We start from the raw sequence: 25,309 nt of genomic DNA on the forward strand, positions 1-25,309 counted from the left end.
ATGACAGAAAAGCAAAGGTTGCTGAAAAACTTTAAACCTTAAAAATAACCTAAGTATAACACCATGGTGACCTTGACCTTAGGTATAATGGGCCCAGCCCCTGCACATATTTTACTTGTATGCTGGACAATGTTTATGTGAAGTTACAGTAAGATATAAGCAATAATAACAAAGATATGACAGAAAAACAAAGGTTGCCGAAAAACTTTAACCAAGAAAGGTCACGCCGATGTCGGGGCGAGTAGAATAGCCACCCTATTCTCCGAACAGTGGAGCTAATAATATTCAAAGTATACCAAAAACATTCACAATGCACTCCAGGCATTTAAATGTCATTTATCAAAATGTACTTTTTAAGAGCGCACCATATATAATGCAATGCCGGTTAAGGGAAACAAATACCAGTTCATATGCATAAATTTTATTAACATTGAAATACAGCATTTGTCACCAATTTGTTACAATTCATTATGTTGCATCACAACATATTGTTCAATTTAACATCTGAATCGTAATTACATCAACACTCTGGGGTGATTAAGCATTTGATTGTTTAAAATGTTACTATGAAGGTCCCTGCTGGCCGTCTCTAACCTTTATGCAAGAGGCCTAGAAGCCATTTATTAGTGACCTACTATTCGCTTCATTTACATCATGAATTTTGAGACAAAACGTCAAAATATTTATAACATGTACCGGTAAGAGGTCACTACTCATTATCTCTTCAGCTTTAACTTTTAAGGATGCTTCCAGAAACGATTCTTGAAATTATAAGTGCAGATAGAAGAAAGCGTAAACATATAAAAATGCTCAAAAAGTTCTAAAATAGAGTGAAAATATAGGTCATTAACTCTGTATCGAGAAACATGCGCAAGTTCTGCAGTTGAGATTATGCACAACTTCAGAAGTGCAATATCATTCAGCAAAAGAAGAGTATATAACGAGTGCAAATCTAGTAACATTTTTATTACAAATGCATCTACATTCATTAACATATAATTAATGATGTAATTTTTTTTTTCTTGAGAAAAACTGAAAAACTGAACTTTTAACAAAAAAACCTGCAAACAGTGACTATCACAAATAACACTGAGAATCCGAACTGAAATTTCCATGTCAATATGTAAAAATGTTGACCTCTCACATCCTATACTTAAGAAACAGAGATTAAAAATATGTATGTAAAAAAAGCCCTGGTAATTTCATAGTAAAAAAATATCCCATTTATTTCTCAAACATACACAAAATTTGATTAAAACCATTGAATAACAAGAAATAAAAAGAAAATTTGTTTGTTTTACATGCAAGATTAGGAACACCAGATCTTTAATTTTCACTTATAGCCAACTTGTGAAAATATTACATCTGGCATTCAACTGGTGACAGATATTTCAATTTTCCACTGATACAAAAAATCTCTATCATATTTTCACATATTGCATGTTACTTGCTATACCAATACCAAAACAAGAGGGCCAAGATGGCCCTAGGTCGCTCACCTGAGAAACACACCATAACACAACATATTAAACACAGTAAACATGTTTGACCTAGTGATTTCATGGAAAAAATATTCTGACCAATTATCATTAAAATTGGAGGAAAAATCTTGAGTATAAGTAAGTATTTTCTTTGATTTGACCTAGTGACCTAGTTTTTGACCCCAGATGACCCATATTCGAACTTGACCTAGATTTCATCAAGGCTATCATTCTGACCATATTTCATGAAGATCAATTGAAAAATACAGCCTCTATCGCATACACAAGGTTTTTCTTTGATTTGACCTAGTGACCTACTTTCTGACCCAAGATGACCCTTTTCAAATTCGGCCTAGATTTCATTAAGGTTATCATTTTGACTTAATTTCAGGAAGATCAATTGAAAAATACAGCCTCTATCGCATATACAAGCTTTTCCTTCGATTTGACCTAGTGACCTAGTTTTTAATCCCAGATTACCCATATTCCAACTTGACCTAGATTTCATCAAGACAATCATTCTGACCAAAATTCATGAAGATTAATTGAAAAATACAGCCTCTATCGCATACACAAGGTTTTTCTTTGATTTGACCTAGTGACCTAGTTTTTGACCGTAGATGACCCATTTTCAAACTCGGCCTAGATTTCATCAAGGTTATCATTCTGACCAAAATTCATGAAGATTAATTGAAAAATACAGCCTCTATCGCATACACAAGGTTTTTCTTTGATTTGACCTAGTGACCTAGTTATTGACCCCAGATGACCCATTTTCCAACTCGGCCTAGATTTCATCAAGGTAATCATTCTGACCAAAATTCATGAAGCTTAATTGAAAAATACAGCCTCTAGCGCATACACAAGATTTTTCTTTGATTTGACCTAGTGACCTAGTTTTTGACCCTAGATAACCCATTTTCAAACTCGGCCTAGATTTCATCAAGATTATCATTCTGACCAAAATTCATGAAGATTAATTGAAAAATACAGCCTCTATCGTATACACAAGGTTTTTCTTTGATTTGACCTAGTGACCTAGTTTTTGACCCCAGATGACTCATTTTCGAACTTGGCCTAGACTTCATCAAGGTTATCAGTCTGACCAAATTTCATGAAGATCAGTTGAAAAATACAGCCTCTATCGCATACACAAGCTAAATGTTGACAGACGACAGACAGACGACAGACAGACGCCGGACATTGAGCGATCACAAAAACTCACCTGAGCATTGCTCAGGTGAGCTAAAAAGTAGTTACGAGGGTTGATCCAAAAGTAATGTCACTGCGTGCACAGTGCATTTATTCACTGTATAAATTACTACAGAAATTATATCCAGATGTACCAAATTCAATTATGATTTAACAAGTTATTACTATTGTCTCATTTTATTTACACAGAACTTCAAAGTCCATCTCTGAAAAATATTTTGCCACATGTAAAAATAGTGTTTCTATCATAACCAGAAAAAAAAACTCAACCAAAATAAAGATGATTGCCAACTGACATCAAAATACCCCACTTAATCATATGAAGTTATAACTGTATGAAGTAACATTTTCTAGAGGTCAACTGTGAAAACTGTTGTAGCACCCTGGCAGGTAAAAATCTGTGTAGTGCTAACACTTGTTGCTTAGTGATAAAAATATCAATTTCGGATGTCAATAACATCTTTGACATGTAGCAATCACCGTTACCATGTTTTCTGTACATGTCAATAAAGAAAGCAATAAATTTTTCAGAAATTATTGCAAATAAATTAAAGTACTTGTGTACAAAGTACTTGTGTATGATTTTTCATTGTTTTCTTTATTGTTACACCTTTTAAATACACCAATGACAATACTTCTGGATTAACCCTTGTAAATGAGGGGTTGTGATTTCAGTGCATGAATGTATATCCATGTAGTATTTCGCTATGCAGAAATTTAAGCATCTGGCAGAAATTGTATGTGTACCTTATGATATCTCAAACTCCCCATCATCAAACTTTATAGGTGCTACTTAAAATTCTCAATAACAATCAGCAATGATACACTGCACCAGTCTGAATTCATGAACTGCTTTAACCCTTAGCCTGCTGGTGACAAGTGATTCTGCCTTTGTGACCAGTGCAGACCAAGATCAGCCTGCACATCCGTGCAATCTGATCATGGTCTGCACTGTTCGCCATTCAGTCAGTATCTTTTTGGTAAGAAGATGGACAAGTTCATTATAGAACTTTAGCAGGGTAAGGGTTAAAATTCTCAACAATCAGCAATGATACACTGCACCAATCTGAATTCATGTACTGCTTTGAACTACAGTTGAAACTCGGTATCTCGATTTCCAAGGTGGTTTTCTTTGGGATAGCTGAAATTCTACTTAAGGAGGTAGGTTACCTTGTTACAAGGGTAAATTCAAATTAGTTGAACCGCAGCATTATTTTGTAGTTCGTGTTATATGAAGTTTTAACGGCTAAAATCTCATTTTCGTTTGTCTCTGTCTCTTCGAATTCAATTTTTATCCAGGTTTGAAGATCATGACCCTCCAAAGGTATTTCATATTGAAAGAAGAAGGAAAATACGGATATTTAACACTTTTCAGTGTATTTTAGTTTCATTGATATCCGTAGAAGTCTGCATAATTGATAATTTTACTAGTATGCACGTTAGCTTTCTAATATAAGCTTAAAATGTATATGTCGCGGGGCTCGTGTTTCCATGGTAACGCATTTTCATTCATTTTTAAACAACTATGTATAAAAATATGGGTTTTCGACGGCTTCAGCGCCATTCTGTTAATGACCAACATGGAATATTTGGGTAATATTATTAGCAAAATACCAAGCACTTTACATGGTGCCCTGTTTTTCTTAAAGTTTAAAGTAACCATGGCAACAGATATGTTTAAAATAGCTTATATCTTGCTTTTTGTCGTAATTTCTTATAAAAAGATATTGAATAAGATTATCTTTCTAGTTAATGTAGCTTTAAAACGTATTATTTCTAACGTAAGTTATATTTTCGTGTTATTTGCATTTATTCAAACAAACTTCACAGCTTAGAATACTTACAGAAGTACCCCACGTCCGGTATTTTTCATGGAAAAATCGTTCAGCATGCTGCTATTATTCTCATGGATATTGTTGAAATGAAAATAAAAAGCCGAAGCTGTGTTTCTTAAATAGACCAGTGTCAACGCTTTGGAATTTTACATTTAGAAACATAGGTCACGGGCTTCGTTTCCATGGTAACATCAATTCAGTTGAAGAAACCACAATTTTCAACTGAAATTTGAACAATTTAAGATCTTAGTTTTAGTATATAAGTAACAAATTATCAACGGAACCTGAAAAATAGGTATTACAAATCAAACTGCTAGATTTTTTTATTTGAAAATGGCCGTAACAAGTAACCTTTCACCCTACTATATTCCAAATAACATTGGTTACCATCATCCATTTTCTTACATTCCGCATAACATTTCAATATAACTACATAAAAGAGGCAAAATATTGATTATTATTCACAGCAAAAGACTCATAAAAAATATTTCAGCAAATAATAGTTATTTGAAAATAGTTAAAATAAAGAAAATGCACAGAATTACGTACTTTCAAGATAAAAGCTATTAATTTTGCGCGGTAACTGACACGTAACGTCATGGCGTCAATGACGTCATTTTAAGGCAACATTGTTTTGAAGCGTTTCTGCGGCAATTTAATAATTATTTCTGCATTATTCAACCATAAAGCATCAGATCGAAAACAGCTTCATGATTTGTTTTAAGAAGAATGAATAAACAAACACATTTAGTTTGTCGTAAACGTCGTCGTAAATCGTCACGTTAGCTTCCGGTTGGACATGCGCACATACAAATATGAAGGTAACCTACCTCCTTAAAACAGTATTTTGTGTATGTGTTTTCATAATGGGACTTGAAAATGTCTTGGAGATGGCCGGAATTTTACGACAAGCGAGTTCAAAATATCAAATTTCAATTGTAAATACATAAAGTCATGTACTTCCGCTGGCTCTTTGTGATTTCCACAAAACAACAATAATATTGTACAAACATGACTTTGGGAATTTAAAATGATAGAAATAATTAAATGGGAATTTTATCTGTTTGTTAAGGAATAATGCAACAACAATTTCTCCTAAATTTCCTCCCCCATGAATTATAAAAATTTCACAGTAATTAAATAAATTTTAGAAAAGAAATCTACATGAAATTTAATGTTTCTAATGCACTGCTCTTTTTGCGAATTCTGTAAAACACATAGTATCCAGACTTGCCAACATCTATAGACTTATTTCAAGACCTCAAGGGCAAATTGACATAGGATCTTCACTGCACTGAAAGTTCATAAGAGTTCACAAGACTAAATTTTACCTTTCGAATAAAGATAGTAGATACCCAATAACAGTCAGCAATTTCCATGCAATTATCTGTTCCAGAACGTAACTTCAGCATTCTTCGTCTAATACAAAGTATGTACGAGCACACGACTTTCTGCACGAGTTGGAAATCAAACTGTCATTACAGGTCAACCTATATAACACCCAGTTTCAATCAATACATTTTGACCCCATTTCTATTCCAAGCTGTAAGGCATAGTTCAGCAATAAAATTCGGTCAAAACAATTCCAAATCCCCATCTATACTATACAATTTTGCTATAAAGGTAAGATTCGACTAATTGAGCATTCTCTGCACGTGATTTCAGCATTCTCCGGTTTTTATGGAAAACCATGTGCATGTAGAGCTATATTTACATCCGAAGAATGTCATCTTACCGAACAAGACTACTTACGTAATAACATGGAAATTGCTAAATGCTATTACCATACTATTACCTTAAATCATAATGACTTCATGAAGTATCAACTGACTGACCTAGATGCCTTTCTCGCACTAAAACTAACAATTCAAAACAGACCACTTCCTTCTCTATCCATTTACAATAAATCTTTTATTACAAGCATTCTCTTAAAGACCAGCTTTGAAGTCATATAAAGTATTGCATGTCAGCATTTATCCCTGGCGGAGAAAAACCTATACCATGACCTTGAGTATGTATTCCTGTATCACCTTTCCTAGTAATAGGTAAACATAATTATCTAAACACTGTGATTTTGCCCAACTTCTTCTACACCAGTGCAAAAAAGCTTTTAAACTATAAACAGTTTGCATCATTATCCAAAGTTAATTCTTATGACATCACTGATCTTATTTTGCTCCTCTTGCTGGAGTTTTTTCAATAGTCCACGATTTTCTTCCTCACCTCCGGTGACCTTGATCTTGACCTTGAAACTGAACGTGATCTTGATCGAGACCTGAAATACAATGAGAAAACCATTATTGTCTTTATTTTTTATAGTATCAAATAATACAGAGAACTATCAATTTCTTACCTTTCAAACTGCACCCAAATAAGCCAAGAAGGTTAATTCTTAACATAATCAGAAAACAGATTTCACAGACAGCTACAAAATTAATACAGTTCTCTTGTTTCTGGATTTGAAATTTAGATGAAAATATTCCACTACTCAGAACAAAATATATGAAATACTGGACAGTTCAATTCAGCAAAGGGCAAGGTCAGTGCATGGTATAACATGACATTTTAAGGGCAGAAGATGTTAAACTATTAAAGACTAGCAACGCTGCCCCCACCCCAACCAAGAGCAACAGCATGTTGCATAAGCATTGAAGAATTTCGGTAAAGAAAAATCCAAAGTCATTTTATCAGCAGACAAGGGCAGTATCAGAGTTACAAGAATGCCCATGGGCAGATTGTCGCGCCGGCCAGTTGTGTGTGACCTTGACCTTAGACCTAGGGACTTGGTTCTTGCGCGTGACACTTCGTCAAAATCCCACCATGCATGAAGAAAAAATGCTCCGGACAAACTTCAATTTGACCATTGACCTCCAACTGTGACCTTGACCTTTGAGACAGGAACATGGGGTTTGTGCACGACACTCCTTTCCACTGAGGTAAACATTCATGCTAAATATAAGTAAGATTGGTCCATGCATTCAAAGTTATGGTCCGGACAAAATCAGATGCATGCACGCACGGACGGACAGACGCACACATACACAGACCCGCCAAAAGTGAGGACTAAGTCGAGCTCACCGCAAGCGGGCTCGACAAAAATGAAAAAAACTTGTGACTGACAAAAGGATGTGAGGTATTCTTACAAGTGACACCACAGGAACATTTATTTTCAAAACTTCAACATTTGAAAAGAATGACCATACAAACAACTTTAAAAAGATTATACCCAACATCTGAAACTGTCCCTAAATGACTTTTTCAAATAGACATAAATATGAGCTCTGCAAAATGGGGCAATATCTGCCTGACTGTAGGAGAAAGTATAAATGGCTTTAAGAATTTCTCTTTGTATGTGCATGTGGGGCTTGGGGGATAATGTGGTAGTGGGTGGGAGTTGCTGGATTGAGGTCAGGAGTTCTATACAGGATAATAATACACAAGAAAATGAAAAGGATTTTTTTTTTCCTGTGGGGAAGATATTGGGAGTGGTGGTGGTGGTGGGGGGGGGGGGGGGGTTTGAACGGTTTATGCTATGCTTCAGACATAAAACTGACAACAGATTTGACCTTTAATCAAAATTTGTGACCTTAACCTTTGACCAACCTTCACAATATTTTGCACTTTGCACATCATTTCATTACCATCAAGCTATATTCTAAGTCCGAAGCCACTATTTTGGATAGTTTTGAAGCTATGCTCAGGACAGGAAATGTAACATACAGGTTTGGCCTTTCAGCTTATTTGTCACCTTTGAACTACGAAACCATTTCATGGGAGTTGTACATCATCTCATCACCACCTACCTATATTCCAAGTCTGTAGTCAATACCTTGAACAGTTATAAAATTATGTTTTGGACACGAAATAAGATGGACAGATCTGACTTCTGAGCTTAATTTGTAATATTAACCTTTGAACTACCATCTGCACAACATCTCATCAAAAAAAAAAAAAAAAAAAAAAATGTTGGGGGACCAATCTCAGAGTACAGCTTTGTGATTGGTTAATTTAAAATAATCAACCAATAATTTAATGTGGTTTTGAGACAGGTTTCCAAACTCAGTTTTAAATAACCTTGGACTTATTTTTTCTTTTTTTTTAGGTCAATTCACAACCTCACTGGGTCAAGTCCCATAACTCTGACTTGTATTTTAATAATCAATTATTTTTCCATCTGAATATGTAGAAATACCTAAAAAGATGTCCTTGAAAAGGACATTATATTGTAATTTCTTCATATTTATGCCAGAAACCTGTCAAAATTATGCATTTAAAAATGACGGATCACATGGAAGTATTTCAGGGACAACATTACAAGGATGAGAACTGCATTAAAATAAGACAAGAGGATCAAGGTGACAAAATCTAAAACTTATACAGACTGACTTAATGTAACAAGAGGGCCATGATGGCCCTATATCGCTCACCTGTTATCGTTGCACTTGAGGACAAGAAGGTCCTCAGAAAAAATATCTAAGTCCAAAGGACAGGAACAATAAAGGAAAGAAATTTAATGGAGGTACCATCCATGTTGTACCACAGAAAAGTGGTCTCGGTTTTTCCCTACGGCCAATAATAAAAAAGTTACTAAAAATAAGCTATTTATAGTAACGTAAAAGGGAAGTAATTCAAAGAAAATTATTGTAAGTTAACAAAAGAAGGATCTGCCAAATAAATCTGTTAACATAAATGAAATTTCAGATCAGTATCTTCATTAGTTATGGAGATATACCCAGTTTAATTTCAAAAATAAAGGGAGGTAATTTGACATAAAATCAGTCCATAGTAATCTACCCTAATTGCCTCGGTCCAGCTGATGACAATAATGAAATTTCAAATAAGTCCTGTAAGTACTTACTGATATAAATCCATTTTGACTACAATCAGGGGAGGTAATCAGATATAAAATAACTCTGGAAACTATGAATGGATCTGATTTGTCATGGAATCCAAGATTTATTGTTGTTGAAGATATTTTGGAAGTTTGTATCAAATAAAACCATAAATGAAGTCTCTATATGGCTGCAAAAGCCAAAATAGCCAATTTTGGACATTTAAGGGGCCATAACTCTGGAACCCATGATGGAATCTGTCCAGTTTAAGAAAGGAACCAAGATCTTGTGGTGATACAAGTTGTGTGCAAGTTTCGTTAAAATCAAATCATAAATGAAGTTGCTATTGTGCAGACAAGGTCAAAATAGCTAATTTTGGCCCTTTCAGGGGCCACAACTCTGGAACCCATTACGGGATCTGGCCGGTTCAACAAAGGAACTGAGATCTTATGGCAACACAAGTTTTGTGCAAGTTTGATTAAATTCAAATCATAAATGAAGCTGCTATTGTGCAGACAAGGTCAAAATAGCTAATTCTGGTCCTTTAAGGGGCCATAACTCTGGAACCCATAATGGAATCTGGCCAGTTCAAGAAAGGAACCAAGATCTTATGGTGATACAAGTTGTGTGCCAGTTTGGTAAAAATCAAATCATAAATAAAGCTGCTATTGTGCAGACAAGGTCAAAATAGCTGATTTTGGCCCTTTCAAGGGCCATAACTCTGGAACCCATTACGGGATCTGGCCAGTTCAAGAAAGGAACCGAGATCTTATGGTGATATAAGTTTTATGTAAGTTTGGTTAAAATAAAATCATAAATGAAACCACTATCGTGCAGACAAGAAATTGTTGACGGACGGACGGACGCACGCACGGACGCACACATGACGGACAACGGATGAAGGGTGATCACAAAAGCTCACCTTGTCACTATGTGACAGGTGAGCTAAAAACACAGTCAATATATCTGTTCATTTATTCTTCAAAGCAAAGAAAGATTGAGGCTTATTTGATCATCTTGAGACTGCTCCCTTGGAAAAGGAAGTTCTATTGCCCTATAAGACCATGTGATCACAGCTGTGAACGAACCTTCTATCAGCTGAGCTGCTGACATTTTATAGCTGACATCAGTTTTATTTTCTATTTGACCACTTTCTTTATTTCATGGAGGCAACCATAAATCTATATTGTCCACTTGAGCCTTATTTTTTTCATTTTCAGCCATTGTTTGATAAACTGTCATTGGAAAAATTTGCGAGTACCTGAATACCTGAGTACCAGTATCTAATCTTAATTTGCAAATTTAACTAGAGCGTTTTAAATATTTATAATGACCTGCAACAAAATTGCAGGAAATTAAAACTTTTTTCTTGAACCATTAATTATTGAACAAAACTGACACGTCTTCAACATAAGCAAACATACTTGTTGCAAAGGGCAATAATTAACAAGATTGATGAAGCACCAAAAGGTTAATTAATATTCCACTGTATGTAAAAATAAATCGTATAAGGAAACTGTATTTTTTATCATATGGAGTTTATAACATCCAACTGGAAGGCTGTTACAATTAAAATATCATAAACAATTTTAAAATCATGATGTAAAGAAAAACGATCATTTTTTTGTAACAAAGCGAACCTGTTTTCAGTTTACAAAAATTAATAGGTCTTTTAAAACATATGATCTTAACACTATGCAAAATAGCTGCATCACATTCAAACATCAAGGGCGCACACTATCTATCAATTTATCATAATTTACGACAAGTTCAAAATCGTTAGGGTGATTTTTTGTCCACATTTTAGCCAATAGCTGCACTGCTTCCACACTTGACTGGCATTACGCAATCATACATCAAAATCACTGACATCAGGACTCATTGCATATATAGTTTAATGGATGTTTATTTCTATAAACCTCCTTAGCCGCGGGCAAAAGTCCCAGACGAATTTGCGATGGTATCGCAAAGTAGCCAACCATGCAGAGTTTAAACACGAAAGTGTTTATATTACAGTGTGGTCACCATTTTTGAAATATATGACGAGGCTGTGATAAACCTTCACTTTGTCCTTTATGAATACACACTCCAGCGAATTTACCATCTTCTCTTTGTTACTTTTATACAAAACAGTTTAGGATCTCTAATTTATTGCAAGCTGTTAAAATCTTATAAACTGAAGGGAATGAAACATACAAAAAAGGTGAAAAAGAAGAATTTTTACGGCCGTTAAACAAGGCAAAGCAAACAACATTTTAGTAATAGCCTTCGTATTTTTGTTAAATAAACTTTGCTATAATACAGATTCCGTGGCAAAATTATGTTGCATCACGTCACAGCTTGTTTTCTTTTTATGGCATTTTCTTAACCTAGTATTGAACTGTTTTTGCGACATATTTGACCTGCATCAATAGTGTATTTAAGAACTTGATCAAATAACATCAGGTCATCTGATGATCTACTTCTCTCAACCTTTAAGTTGTCATTTACTGGTATACTAATTACTGGTGAGCAAGTCCGTAGCTAATTTAAACAAGAGCACCGCCTTGCGGGTGCTGACGCTCATCTGATTTTTTTTGTATAATAGAAATATTGTCCTACCCATGATTTTCTAAGTCTAAAAAGGGCCATCACTCTTGCAAAAAGCAGGATAGAGTTATGTTTCTTGATGTACAGTGTCCACTTATGATGGTGAAAAACTGTTGCAAGTTTTAAAGCGATAGCTTTGATAGTTTATGAGAAAAGTTGACTTAAACATAATATTCAACCAAGAAAATGATTTTTCTAAGTCCAAAAGGGGCAATAATTATTGCAAAAAGGAGAATGGAGTTATGTTGCTTGCTGTACAGGGTCAGCTTATGATGGTGAACAAGAGTTGCAAGTTTTAAAGCAATAGCTTTGATAGTTTAAGAGAAAAAGTTGACCTAAACATAAAACTTAACCAAGAAATCTGATATTTTCTAAGTCCAAAAGGGGCCATAAATCTTGCAAAAAGCAGGATGGAGTTATGTTTCTTGCTGTACAGGGTCAGCTTATGATGGTGAACAAGTGTTGCAAGTTTTAAAGGAATAGCTTTGATAGTTTAGGATAAAAGCTGACCTAAACATAAAACTTAACCAAGAAAACTGATTTTTCTAAGTCCAAAAGGGGCAATAATTCTTGCAAAAAGCAAGATGGAGTATGTTTCTTGATGTACAGGGTCTGCTTATGATGGTGAACAAGTATTCCAAGTTTCAAAGCAAAAGCTTTGATAGTTTAGGAGAAAAGTTGACCTAAACATAAAACTTAACCAAGAAATCTGATATTTTCTAAGTACAAAAGGGGCCATAAATCTTGCAAAAAGCAAGATGGAGTTATGTTTCTTGCTATACAGGGTCAGCTTATGATGGTGAACAAGTATTCCAAGTTTCAAAGCAATAGCTTTGATAGTTTAGGAGAAAAACTGACCTAAACATAAAACTTAACCAGGCAACGCCGACGCAGACGCCGACGCCGACAACCGCTCAAATGATGACAATAACTCATCATTTTTTTTTCAAAAAATCAGATGAGCTAAAAAATCCAACAAAAAACAAGAGCTGTCCATAAGACAGCGTGCTCCACTATTCGGTGATTTGACAGTAAAATGAATTTATGTCTCAATAAGAGACCTCTACTCTAAAAGGAAGATACACCAAGTCATTATCTTATATTGTACTAAAGTTATATCCAGAAAGCGAAGATTTCCAAAAAACTTTAAGCATGAAAGGGGCATAATTCTGTCAAAAATATGATTAGAGTTATGGGGATTGTAACAACACATGCAGATGATGATTATAAAGAAACATTTTTAATTTCAAGTCATTATCTTTTAAAGTACCAAAGATATATCTATAAACGAAGCTTTTGAAAAAATTTAACATGAAAATAATTCCAAGTATAACAACTTGGTGACCTTGACCTCCAGTATAATGGACCCAGCCCCAGCACATACTTTGTTTGTATGCTGGACAATGTTTATGTGAAGTTACAGTAAGATATGAGCAATAGTAACAAAGAAAAACAGGCCATTATTTTCCATAATTATAGCCATATAGAGAAAATTAACATAGCTCCTGCCAGTCATGTTCAAGGCAAATCACAAAAAACTTGTGAGATCTAAGTACAAACATTCAGTTTTATGAACTTGAAAATGTGGCTTCCTGAGTGTTAATAAGGTTTTTTTTTTATGATAGAGGGGATATCTTTTTAGATTTTCTTGCTCAAAGTAGTGCATAAAGAGTATTTCATTGTTCGGGGCGAATTTGGTACCTGACTTTTGTTCATATGATTTTCCAATGAAATGAAAACAAATTTTTGTAAGGATCTAGTGTAGTAATCGTAAGGATCAAGTGTAGTAATCTGAGCAATATTCCAGTTCTATGCTCTTTTACTGGTCTGCATTCAAGGCCTTGTTTGACGGCAAGTATGGTATATTTGTGCTGGAACATTGATAGTTGCTAATAAAGCTTCATCTGGTATATTTTACAGGTCAAATATTTTTGAATATATATTGCATGACACACTGAACCATGAATCTTGAACCATGAACCATGAACCACTGAACCATGAACCATCTGTGTTTAGTCAAGTGCACCACTGGTACCCATGATCAACAAATCTGGGAGAAGACCTTACAAGGATGCTACAAAGCAAGTTTAAGGTAGAACGCGACACTTTGCGAACGTTCGAGTAGCATCTTGAAATTTTGCATGTGTAAAGTTGACCATATTTCAAACAAGATGCAGTTTATTTTATACTAATAGAGCCAACCAGTTTTTGTACACGAGACGTCAAAGTTGACCACCAAAGCCCGTTTTTGAAAATGACATTGCCGCGTATCCTTGGCAACTGTTACGGGTACTGCAACGGCACCAGCCAACAAATTTTCTTAAATTATACATTATTCAACGAGAATTACTTTTTCCTTTATGGTGATGTAAAAATCATTGTTTTACACCGACAAATATTTGAAAAATGGAAAGAAAATCGCCGTTTTTGACTAAAAATTGACGTTCAGTTTCGCAGCATTTTTCGGCTTTAAATCAGCATATTACAAAATTCCTGAATTAAATTTTTGATTTTTTTCGATAAACGGTGTTTAAAATGTATACAGAGTCCAAATGACAAATAAAACTGGGGGGTCACCGACTTAGTTTTTTCTGTACATGTGATTTTATTTCCCCCACCCCCATGCGTAAATTTTGTACTGTAATTCGACGTCTGCAGATACGTTTGAGACATCATGATTTGGCCATTGTGTTTAGCCTATCAGCTGCACCATTTAGTGTTTTACTGGTTCTTAAAGAACTTTATACAAAACAAGAACAAACATTTTGTTCCATGGCAAGACGTTTATATATAAACAATGATGAAAAAGTATTAAAAAGTGAAATCTTAGTACATTTCAATATATTATATAACATGCCCCGCTGGTGCAAAAAAAATCAAAGGCCTGAATGGCCTGAGTCGGCTAATGATTGATGTACTGACAGTATAGTCTACCAGTTTCAGTTTGTTTTTAGTTTTTTTCTTAAAATTTCATAACACAGCTCGATATTTACCCAAAATATTATATCCGGATACGATTACACTTTTCTCCAGTTTGAACAATATATTTTACAAATTGTGATGATACGAAGACATTTAGCAGCAATTGGCAGTATCTGACATTGAAGTTTACGGTTAAATTACCTCTTATTTAAATCTTTTCATAAACAAGAGGACCATGATGGTCCTGAATCGCTCACCTCTTCCCACATGACCCAGTTTTGAGTATGACATCGTTTTTGACCAGCTTTCATGAAGATCCCATGAAAAATGTGACCTCTAGAGTGGTCACAAGGTTTTTCTATTTTTAGACCTACTGACCTAGTTTTTGAAGGCACGTGACCCAGTTTCGAACTTGACCTAGATATCATCAAGATGAACATTCTGACCAACTTTCATAAAGATCCCATGAAAAATGTGACCTCTAGAGTGGTCACAAGGTTTTTCTATTTTTAGACCTACTGACCTAGTTTTTGACCGCACGTGACCCAGTTTCGAACTTGACCTAGAAATCATCAAGATGAACATTCTGACCAACTTTCATGAAGATCCCAAGAAAAATGTGACCTCTAGAGTGGTCACAAGGTTTTTCTATTTTTAGACCTACTGACCTAGTTTTTGAAGGCACGTAACCCAGTTTCGCACTTGACCTAGATATATTCAAGATGAACATTCTGACCATTTTTCACGAAGATCCCATGAAAAATGTGACCTCTAGAGTGGTCACAAGGTTTTTCTATTTTTAGACCTACTGACCTAGTTTTTGACCGCACGTCACCCAGTTTCGAACTTGACCTAGATATCATCAAGATGAACATTCTGACCATTTTTCATGAAGATCCCATGAAAAATGTGACCTCTAGAGTGGTCACAAGGTTTTTCTATTTTTAGACCTACTGACCTAGTTTTTGACCGCACGTGACCCAGTTTCAAACTTGACCTAGATATCATCAAGATGAACATTCTGACCAACTTTCATGAAGATCCCATGAAAAATGTGACCTCTAGAGTGGTCACAAGGTTTTTCTATTTTTAGACCTACTGACCTAGTTTTTGACTTCACGTGACCCAGTTTCGAACTTGACCTAGATATCATCAAGATGAACATTCTGACCAATTTTCATGAAGATCACATGAAAAATGTGACCTCTAGAGTGGTCACAAGGTTTTTCTATTTTTAGACCTACTGACCTAGTTTTTGACCGCACGTGACCCAGTTTCGAACTTGACCTAGATATCATCAAGATGAACATTCTGACCAATTTTCATAAAGATCCCATGAAAAATGTGACCTCTAGAGTGGTCACAAGCAAAAAGTTTACGGACGCACGGACGCACGGACGGACGACGGACGACGGACACTGCGCGATCACAAAAGCTCACCTTGTCACTTTGTGACAGGTGAGCTAAAAAGTTGTTTCTTTTCGCCAAACATAGACGATCTACTTTCGATTTCAAAAACTACAAGAAAATACATTTTAATGTTTCGCCGATTTGTTTATTTCTCGAAAAATAAGAATTAAAATCATTTTTAATATCAATAGTAACTTAACAAACCAGTAAGAGCTTCTTCTTCCGATAATTTATCCGTTTACTGACTGCAAAATTCAACCCACGCAAAGTTTATAGAAATCATACGATGCGTGTTTACGTTCAATGTGGGAGAATTAAGGCTGATCGGCTATGTTACCTAACGCATCCAGACGATTCAGATTTTGTTTTTAAAAAAGCATTGTGTGCGTTTCTGTAATTTTATATACGTTTTTATACGCTTAGAAATTATTAGACATGCGTATTTGCATTATTTCTATACGTTTTACGCTAATACGCATCTTATCTGGAGCCCTGCTGGAACTATTTTTTGTCTTTCGCTGGATGTTACCCAAGATCTGTAAGCCTGCGCAATTCTTAAAATGCACATTTATGCTTAATGAGTTACATTCGAGAATTGCACAATTACAAGTCATAAATATGACAGATTACATCGTATATTGGTCATAGCAAAGGGAATTGACACAACTTAATTTATTCATGCAGTGAACTGTTTGAAATTTGAGAAATCTAATGGAACTACATCCCTTCACATGTTATTCGGTCCGTTTAGAGAATCGTTGGATAGCAAGGACTCGTCAAAAGGCTTTCAGCCTTTAGCCGACTCAAAAAAAAAATCCGAAACGTTTGGTATCTTTAAATGCGTCAAGTGGACACAATTTGCTATAATTAAGGTGGAATGCGCCTAAATTCAGAAGTTATTGGGTTCCGTTTCGACACTGTGTTTAATTTAAAATCCAGCATATTCCTCATATAATGCGTATTTTACTTTTTTGATATTTCTGTAACTTTTTTCTCCGCAAACCTTAGACGTCCATTTTTGATGAACCGTGATTTCATGTCCGCCGGATTGTTTTCGTAAATGGTTCTATTCAGTCACCAAGTACCTGCATTTAAAATGGTATATAATTTGTGGTGATCACTTAACCTTAGACTCGATATTTACGTTAAAATTACGTCAGAGCGACAAATATGACGTTGAGTTTTGCCTGAATAAAAAATATGCTTTAATCTTGTCTAATGTAAAACCCAAGCAATATAATTTGACTAAAAACTAATATGATGATGAAAACTTTATTTAATCGCAATGAGTATTTGTTTCTGTAAATCTTCATTTTAAGATAAACTCTACTTTTAGATCAAAATAACCTTTAAAACTCTGTTACCGTGGGCGAAATTATTAAGCTGAATTACATTACTCTACCCGTACCCCAGATAAAAATACGTAATTAAACGGGTTATAGTATGTTTTGTGATCAATTTTTAACCTATTTTAAGAAGAATTTAGTCAAAAGAGTCCTTTACAACTTTGCAAGGATTTCTTGAATTACCTCTTAAGTTCATGATTATACATGATTGATACACACGACATTGTAAACATTTACAAAAATAATAAAAACAATTAAAAGCCCTAATATCGTTATGTCATCATGTTGGAATAAACATCACAAATTTATTTAACTTTATTATAAATTTTACGTGTTGGAAATATTTCGATTGTTTCGAGAGTAGTTAGACACCCCGATTCCAAATAAAGTGCAGCCATGGGGAAACAGAATTTATATTCATTGTACCGAGGCTGTTGCTCTGAAAAGGTTAATCTATTAACAACGCTAGATAGAAACATCATCCTTTACAAAGAGGTTTTAGCTCTACAGATATGTGTTTTAAGAAAGGTTATCCTTGTATTCATAGACACATAATAGAAACATATTCCATATATAATATTTTTCCTAATATTAGAGACCTATCAAACATAACAAGTAAGAGTAAATAATCTGCTAAAAATGATAAATATTCCACAAAATAAAAAAGAAAGAAAACTGTTTGTTTGTTTTAGGTTTAGCGCTGTTTTCTGTTACGATAGGCGGTTAACCTAACCAGTGTTCCTCAACAAGTAACTTTCAACTTCACCACATAAAATCGGAGGTGGAGGATGAATGATTTCGAACAGATACCTTCTACCAAATTGTCACGCCCTACCCAGGGATCGAAAAAGCCATTCATAGAACTGAGCTAAGCGGATGGGGTAAAAGAAAGAAACACAGAAAACAGTGGTTGTGATGGAAACTCGCTGTAACTCATCAGCGGTTAAACATGTATAATTCTATGTTGTAATACTCAAGAATCGTAACTTTGTACATAGGACCGTCGGCTCAAACTTGCTAGTCCTGGTTTCGTATTTACGAGATACTAGGATTTGTACCAGTATATGTACATGTGTAAGATTTTATTTTTTATTTATTTTAATTTTAATAAGCGTCTGAGATGTCAACATTCAGAATGTAACAATTTTCAAACAATTTAGCAGTTCACTCATCAGGATTTTATAAAGCTACGCTTATGCGTTAATGTAACTTTAGGATAATATTCAAAGCGATACCTCTTATTGAGCCGTGCCATAGGAAAACCAACATAGTGCATTTGCGACCAGCATGGATCCAGACCAGCCTGCGCAAACACGCAGTCTGGTCAAGATCCATGCTGTTCGCTAAGGGTTTCTCTAATTACAATAGGCTTTGAAAGCGAACAGCACGGATCCTGACCAGACTGCGCGGATGCACAGGCTGGTCTGGATCCATGCTGTTTGCAAACGCACTATGTTGGTTTTCTCATGGCGCGGCTCATATCATGATTGTCCTGGAACTCATATCTCAGACAGTGCCCTTTGCTATAAAATTTCAAAATACTCTGACTATAGTAAAACCAAATCCCGCCGTCAAAATATGTGAACATTTGCGTGGAGCTGATAATTAACCGGAAGAGACCATAGAAACTAATCTTATTGTCATATGTTACTAGGCTGGAGAAGTTAGAAATGAAATAGTAAAAATGTATGACATTGGGATGTGCGGGCGTGCGTGCGTGTGTGCTTATAGGGGAAAAGGGATAATATCAAGAAAAACACGAAACAATTAAGCTTTACTCTCGTGGAGGGCAAACTTAAAAATATATGAAACTGCTGTATAATACTGATCTATGATATTTTACAATAATTATGCTTTAACTTTTTGTTTCAAATGTGAAATCTCCGAACTATCTATACAATTGCATATGTATGAATTCTTCATTTTAGCAGTGTATTACAATGGAAAACTTGTTAAATTGGTACTTTGAATAAGAAAAAGATGAAAAAAAAAATCATTATTATATAGAAAATATATTAAAAGCAAATTTCAAAATGGCTGAATTATGATGTCTCGAACGTATCTGCAGACGTCGAATTATGGTACAAAATTTACGCATGGGGGTGGGGGAAATAAAATCACATGTACCGAAAAAACTAAGTCGGTGACCCCCCAGTTTTATTTGTCATTTGGACTCTGTATACATTTTAAACACCGTTTATTGAAAAAAATCAAAAATTTAATTCAGGGATTTTGTAATATGCTGATTTAAAGCCGAAAAATGCTGCGAAACTGAACGTCAATTTTTAGTCAAAAACGCCAATTTTCTTTCCATTTTTCAAATATTTGTCGGTGTAAAACAATGATTTTTACATTACCATAAAGGAAAAAGTAATTCTCGTCGAATAATGTATAATTTAAGAAAATTTGTTGGCTGGTGCCGTTGCAGTACCCGTACCAGTTGCCAAGGATACGCGGCAACGTCAGTTTCAAAAACGGGCTTTGGTGGTCAACTTTGACGTCTCGTGAACAAAAACTGGTTGGCTCTATTGGTATAAAATAAACTGCATCTTGTTTGAAATATGGTCAACTTTACACATGCAAAATTTCAAGATGCTACTCGAAAGTTCGCAAAGTGTCGCGTTCTACCTTAATGATGATCCTCCACGCGGTTCAAGGAGATGTCATCTAAAGATATTTTTATTTGCAGCTCTAATGGTCCTTTAAAGGAGCCAAGTGTTCCCATATGAAGAATATTAACAGGACTTTATAAGAACATTTCAGATCAAGGTTGATAAAGATCCATGAAGCACTTCATGAGAAGAATTTTTTTAAAGGTACTTCTATTATTAGCTCTAGTTGCCCCCAAAAAGGGCTTAGTGCTGCTATTTTAATAAAATAAAGAGACAACCTTACAATGATGCTACAGACGAAGTTTTATGAAGATCCAATAGGTCTTTTATTAAAAGAAGTTGTTTAAAAATATTTCTAGTTATAGCTCTTGCAGCCCCTAAAAGGGGCCCAGGACCCCTATCAAACAAAACAATTTGGAGTGGACCTTACAATGATGTTACAAACCAAGTTTGATGAAGATACACCCAGCAATTCCTGTTCCAATCCTCCTCAGCTCTAGTGGCCTCTCAAATGGACCAAGTGCCCCTATTTGAACAAATTTGGGTGAGCACCTTATAAATGATGCTACAGACCATGTCTGATGAAGATCCATCAAGTGGTTCATGAAAAGAGGTTGTTGAAGGTATTTTTATTTTTAGCTCTAGCAGCCCAATAAAGCAGCCATGAAATATTTGGGAGAAAACATTAAAATGACACTACAGACCAAGTTTGATGAAGATCCATCTATCGGTAAATGGGTAGAATTTGTTTAAAGGTTTTCCTATTTTCAACTCTTGCGGCCTCTAATCTTAGTACCCCAAGTTGAACAAAATTGAGAGAACCTTACCAGAATGCTGCAGATCAAATTTGGTGTCATTCTGACCAGGTGACCTAAGAAAGTGCTAAACATGTGACATTGAACACATGTACTATGAAGGCCAATGTCAAGGTCACAGTCTGTCACGTTTCCGTTAAATCTGTCACCACCATCCTTAGATATAATTGTGGAGAAAGGCTGACTTGTCATTACCACAACAATTATTCTAACTAGCACAGAGTGTCACACCAGTAACTATGTCAAACTGACATTTCATGCCATAAAATTAGTCTTACCTCTTAGAATGCCATTAAAAATGAAACATATTCACGGAAATGTAACATATTTCCAGGAAAAAAGGACAATTTATTACTGTACACTGTAAAGTTCATAGATTTCTATAGATGCTGAACAAGTATAAAAAAAAGACTTTTCCAGGGCATTCATTATCCTTGAAATAAACACAGGAAAATTAGTTATGTGCACAAACCACGCAAGCATTAAACTAAAAGCACCAAGAGTTCAGTCTGAGAAACAGCCATATCCACCTCTGGTTATATGTCAACTGAAAATGAACCTTGCAGCAAAAATGAAAAGGAGCACATTCAGAAAGGGGGAATATTTACGATGGACTAATCTTTAGGGGCAAGAGGTGAGCAAAATGAACCATATGAACTTGATATTCAAATTAGAAAATAAAATATAACCATACAGAAAGGGTCATTTTTTGAAGGATAAATGGTTCTAATTTATTTCCTAATAAAATATCAAGTTCCTGTAGATCAAAACATAAAAATATATGAAAGTAAAAAATATAAGAGTGCAGGAGGGGGGGGGGGGGGGGGGGGGGGGGGTAAAAGGTTGAGACCTGAAACAAGAAACAATATCAAGAAAATAGTAAGTAACTTTAACTGAAATAAAAAAAAAATATTTAGGTACTGTCTGTGGGGGAAGGATGTGGGATGTGGTAGGGATGATGGGAAAACTACATCAGCGACATTATTTCAACACAATGACAGAAGGATTTCTCAAACTTACATCATTCATTTGGTATTATCATGGGCAAAGGGATGAGAGAAGTTTCCTTTAGTTTACTGAGATACTTACTCACTGACAATTGTAAACAAGAGGGCCATGATGGCCCTATATCGCTCACCTGTTATCACTGCACTTGAGGACAAGAAGGTCCTCAGAAAAAATATCTAAGTCTGAAGGACAGGAACAACAAAGGGAAGAAACTTAACCAAAAAGAAAAAAAAATCTTACAAGGTACAGATATGTCAAAATACACCTAAAAGTTGGAGGTACCATCCATGTTGTACGACAGAAAAGTGGTCTCGGTTTTTCTCTACGGCCAATAATAAAAAAGTTACTAAAAATAAGCTATTTATAGTAATGTAAAAGGGAAGTAATAAAAAAATTATTGTAAGTGAACAAAAGAAGGATCTGCCAAATAAATCTGTTGACATAAATGAAATTTCAGATCAGTATCTTCATTAGTTACGGAGATATACCCAGTTTAATTTGAAATAAAGGGAGGTAATTTGAAATAAAATCAGTCCATAGTTATCTACCCTGATTGGCTCAGTCCAACTAATGATAATAATGAAATTTCAAATAAGTCCTATAAGTACTTATTGATATAAATCCATTCTGATTACAATCAGGGGAGGTAATCAGATATAAAATAACTCTGGAACCTACGATTGGATCTGATTTGTCATGGAATCCAAGATTTATTGTTGTTGAAGATATTTTGGAAGTTTGTATCAAATAAAACCATAAATGAAGTCTCTATATGGCTGCAAAAGCCAAAATAGCCAATTTTGGACCTTTAAGGGGCCATAAATGTGGAACCCATGATGGAATCTGGCCAGTTCAAGAAAGGAACCAAGATCTTGTGGTAATACAAGTTGTGTGCAAGTTTGGTTAAAATCAAATCATAAATGAAGCTGCTATTGTGCAGACAAGGTCAAAATAGCTAATTTTGGCCCTTTCAGGGGCCATAACTCTGGAACCCATTAAGGGATCTGGCCAGTTTAAAAAAGGAACCAAGATCTTATGGTGACACAAGTTTTGTGCAAGTTTGATTAAATTCAAATTATAAATGAAGCTGCTATTGTGCAGACAAGGTCAAAATAGCTAATTCTGGCCCTTTCAGGGGCCATAACTCTGGAACCCATAAAGAATCTCATCAGTTGAAGAAAGGAACCAAGATCTTATGGTGATACAAGTTGTGTGCAAGTTTGGTTAAAATAAAATCATAAATGAAGCTGCTATTGTGCAGACAAGGTCAAAATAGCTAATTCTGGCCCTTTCAGGGGCCATAACTCTGGAACCCATAATGGAATCTGGCCAGTTCAAGAAAGGAACCAAGATCTTATGGTTTTACAAGTTGTGTGCCAGTTTGGTAAAAATCAAATTATAAATAAAGCTGCTATTGTGCAGACAAGGTCAAAATAGCTAATTTTGGCCCTTTCAGGGGCCATAACTCTGGAACCCATAATGGGATCTGGCCAGTTCAAGAAAGGAACCGAGATCTTACAATTTGTGTGCAAGTTTGGTTAAAATAAAATCATAAATGAAACCACTATCATGCAGACAAGAAATTGTTGACGCACGCACGCACGGACTGACGACGGGCGAAGGGTGATCACAAAAGCTCACCTTGTCACTATATGACAGGTGAGCTAAAAAAATGAAAAGAAAGGGATATAATTTCACAAAAATGACAGCAAGAGTTATGGAACCTATGTCTTCCCACTGGCATAATCCTGGAAAGAGCATCTGCAAAGTTCCATTCAATTGTGATGAAAACTATATCTGAGATATCAGCTTGCTGAAAATTGTTAACAAGGTGTCTAAGTCCAAGCCTGAAAATAGGGGTAAAGCAATAGCTCTTTGTGAGCTAAAAAGGGGATTACTGAAAATAAAAGTTAAACTGTCGACTCTGCCAAGCTCTTTCATTGTCTTCATTAACATAACAAGTTTCATTAAATTTTTTACAGTTGCTGCAAAGTTTACTTGTAAAACAAGAGGGCCATGATGGCCCTATATCGCTCACCTGAGTAGAGTTGCTTGCTTGAACAAATTTCTTAGCTAAAGCTTTAAAATCTAGGCCTTCTGGTTTATTTTTAGCAAATTTATGAAGATTTCCCAATGTACAATCAAGTAACCCCTGGGGCTGGGTCAATTTGACCCTGGGGGTCAAGATTTGAATAAATTTTGTAGAGGTCCACTAGGCAATGCTACATGTCAAATATCTAAGCTCTAGGCCTTCTGGTTTATTTTTAGAAAATTTTGAAGATTTTTCTATGTACAATCAAGTAACCCCATGGGACGGGGTCAATTTGATCCCAGGGGTCATGATTTGAACAAATTTTGTAGAAGTCTAATAGGCAATGCTACATATCAAATATCTAAGATTTTCCTATATAAAATTAAGTGACCCCTGGGGTGGGGGTCAATTTTGACCCCGGGGGTCATGATTTAAACAAATTTTGTAGATGTCCACTAGGCAATGCTACATGTCAAATATCTAAGCTCTAGGCCTTCTGGTTTATTTTTAGAAAATTTTGAAGATTTTTCTATGTACAATCAAGTAACCCCATGGGACGGGGTCAATTTGACCCCGGAGGTCATGATTTGAACAAATTTTGTAGAGGTCCACTAGGCAATGCTACATGTCAAATATCTAAGCCCTAGGCATTCTGGTTTATTTGTAGAAAATTTTGAAGATTTTTCTATGTACATGGGACGAGGTCAGTTTGACCCCGGGGGTCATGATTTGAAATTTTTTTGTAGAAGTCTATTAGGCAATGCTACATGTCAAATATCTAAGATCTAGGCCTACTGGTTTAATTTTAGAAATTTTTTGAAGATTTTCCTATATAAAATCAAGTGACCCCTGGGGCAGGGTCAATTTTGACCCCGGGGGTCATGATTTGAAAAAATGTTGTAGAGGTCCACTAGGCAATGCTACATGTCAAATATCTAAGCTCTAGGACTTCTGGTTTATTTTTTAATTTTTTTTGAAGATTTTCCTATAGAAATCTATGTAAAATCAAGTGACCCCTGGGGCGGGGTCAATTTTTATCCCGGGGTCATGATTTGAACAACTTTAGTAGAGGTCCACTAGGCAATGCTACATGTCAAATAACTAAGCTCTAGGGCTTCTGGTTTCTGAGAAGATGATTTTTTAAGATTTTCCTATGTAAAATCAAGTGACCCCTGGGGCGGGGTCAATTTTGATCCCGGGGTCATGATTTGAACA

At 35.3% G+C, this 25,309-nt stretch overlaps 1 protein-coding gene across 1 annotated transcript in view; it reads right to left on the bottom strand.

Annotated features, from left to right (window-relative positions):
• Positions 1 to 405: 405 nt before the first annotated feature.
• LOC123542200 (CLK4-associating serine/arginine rich protein-like) overlaps positions 406 to 25,309 on the bottom strand; it is a 90,646-nt gene continuing 65,742 nt past the window's right edge. The window contains exons 19-20 of the mRNA XM_053543994.1: positions 5,359 to 6,803; positions 406 to 3,842 (exon numbers count right to left, since the gene is read on the bottom strand). Coding sequence (XP_053399969.1) covers positions 6,725 to 6,803 — 79 coding nt within the window. The 3' untranslated portion in view covers positions 406 to 3,842; positions 5,359 to 6,724. The remainder of the gene's footprint in view (positions 3,843 to 5,358; positions 6,804 to 25,309) is intronic.

Source organism: Mercenaria mercenaria, chromosome 1, assembly GCF_021730395.1.
Source record: "Mercenaria mercenaria strain notata chromosome 1, MADL_Memer_1, whole genome shotgun sequence".
In the NCBI taxonomy this organism is placed as follows: domain Eukaryota; kingdom Metazoa; phylum Mollusca; class Bivalvia; order Venerida; family Veneridae; genus Mercenaria; species Mercenaria mercenaria.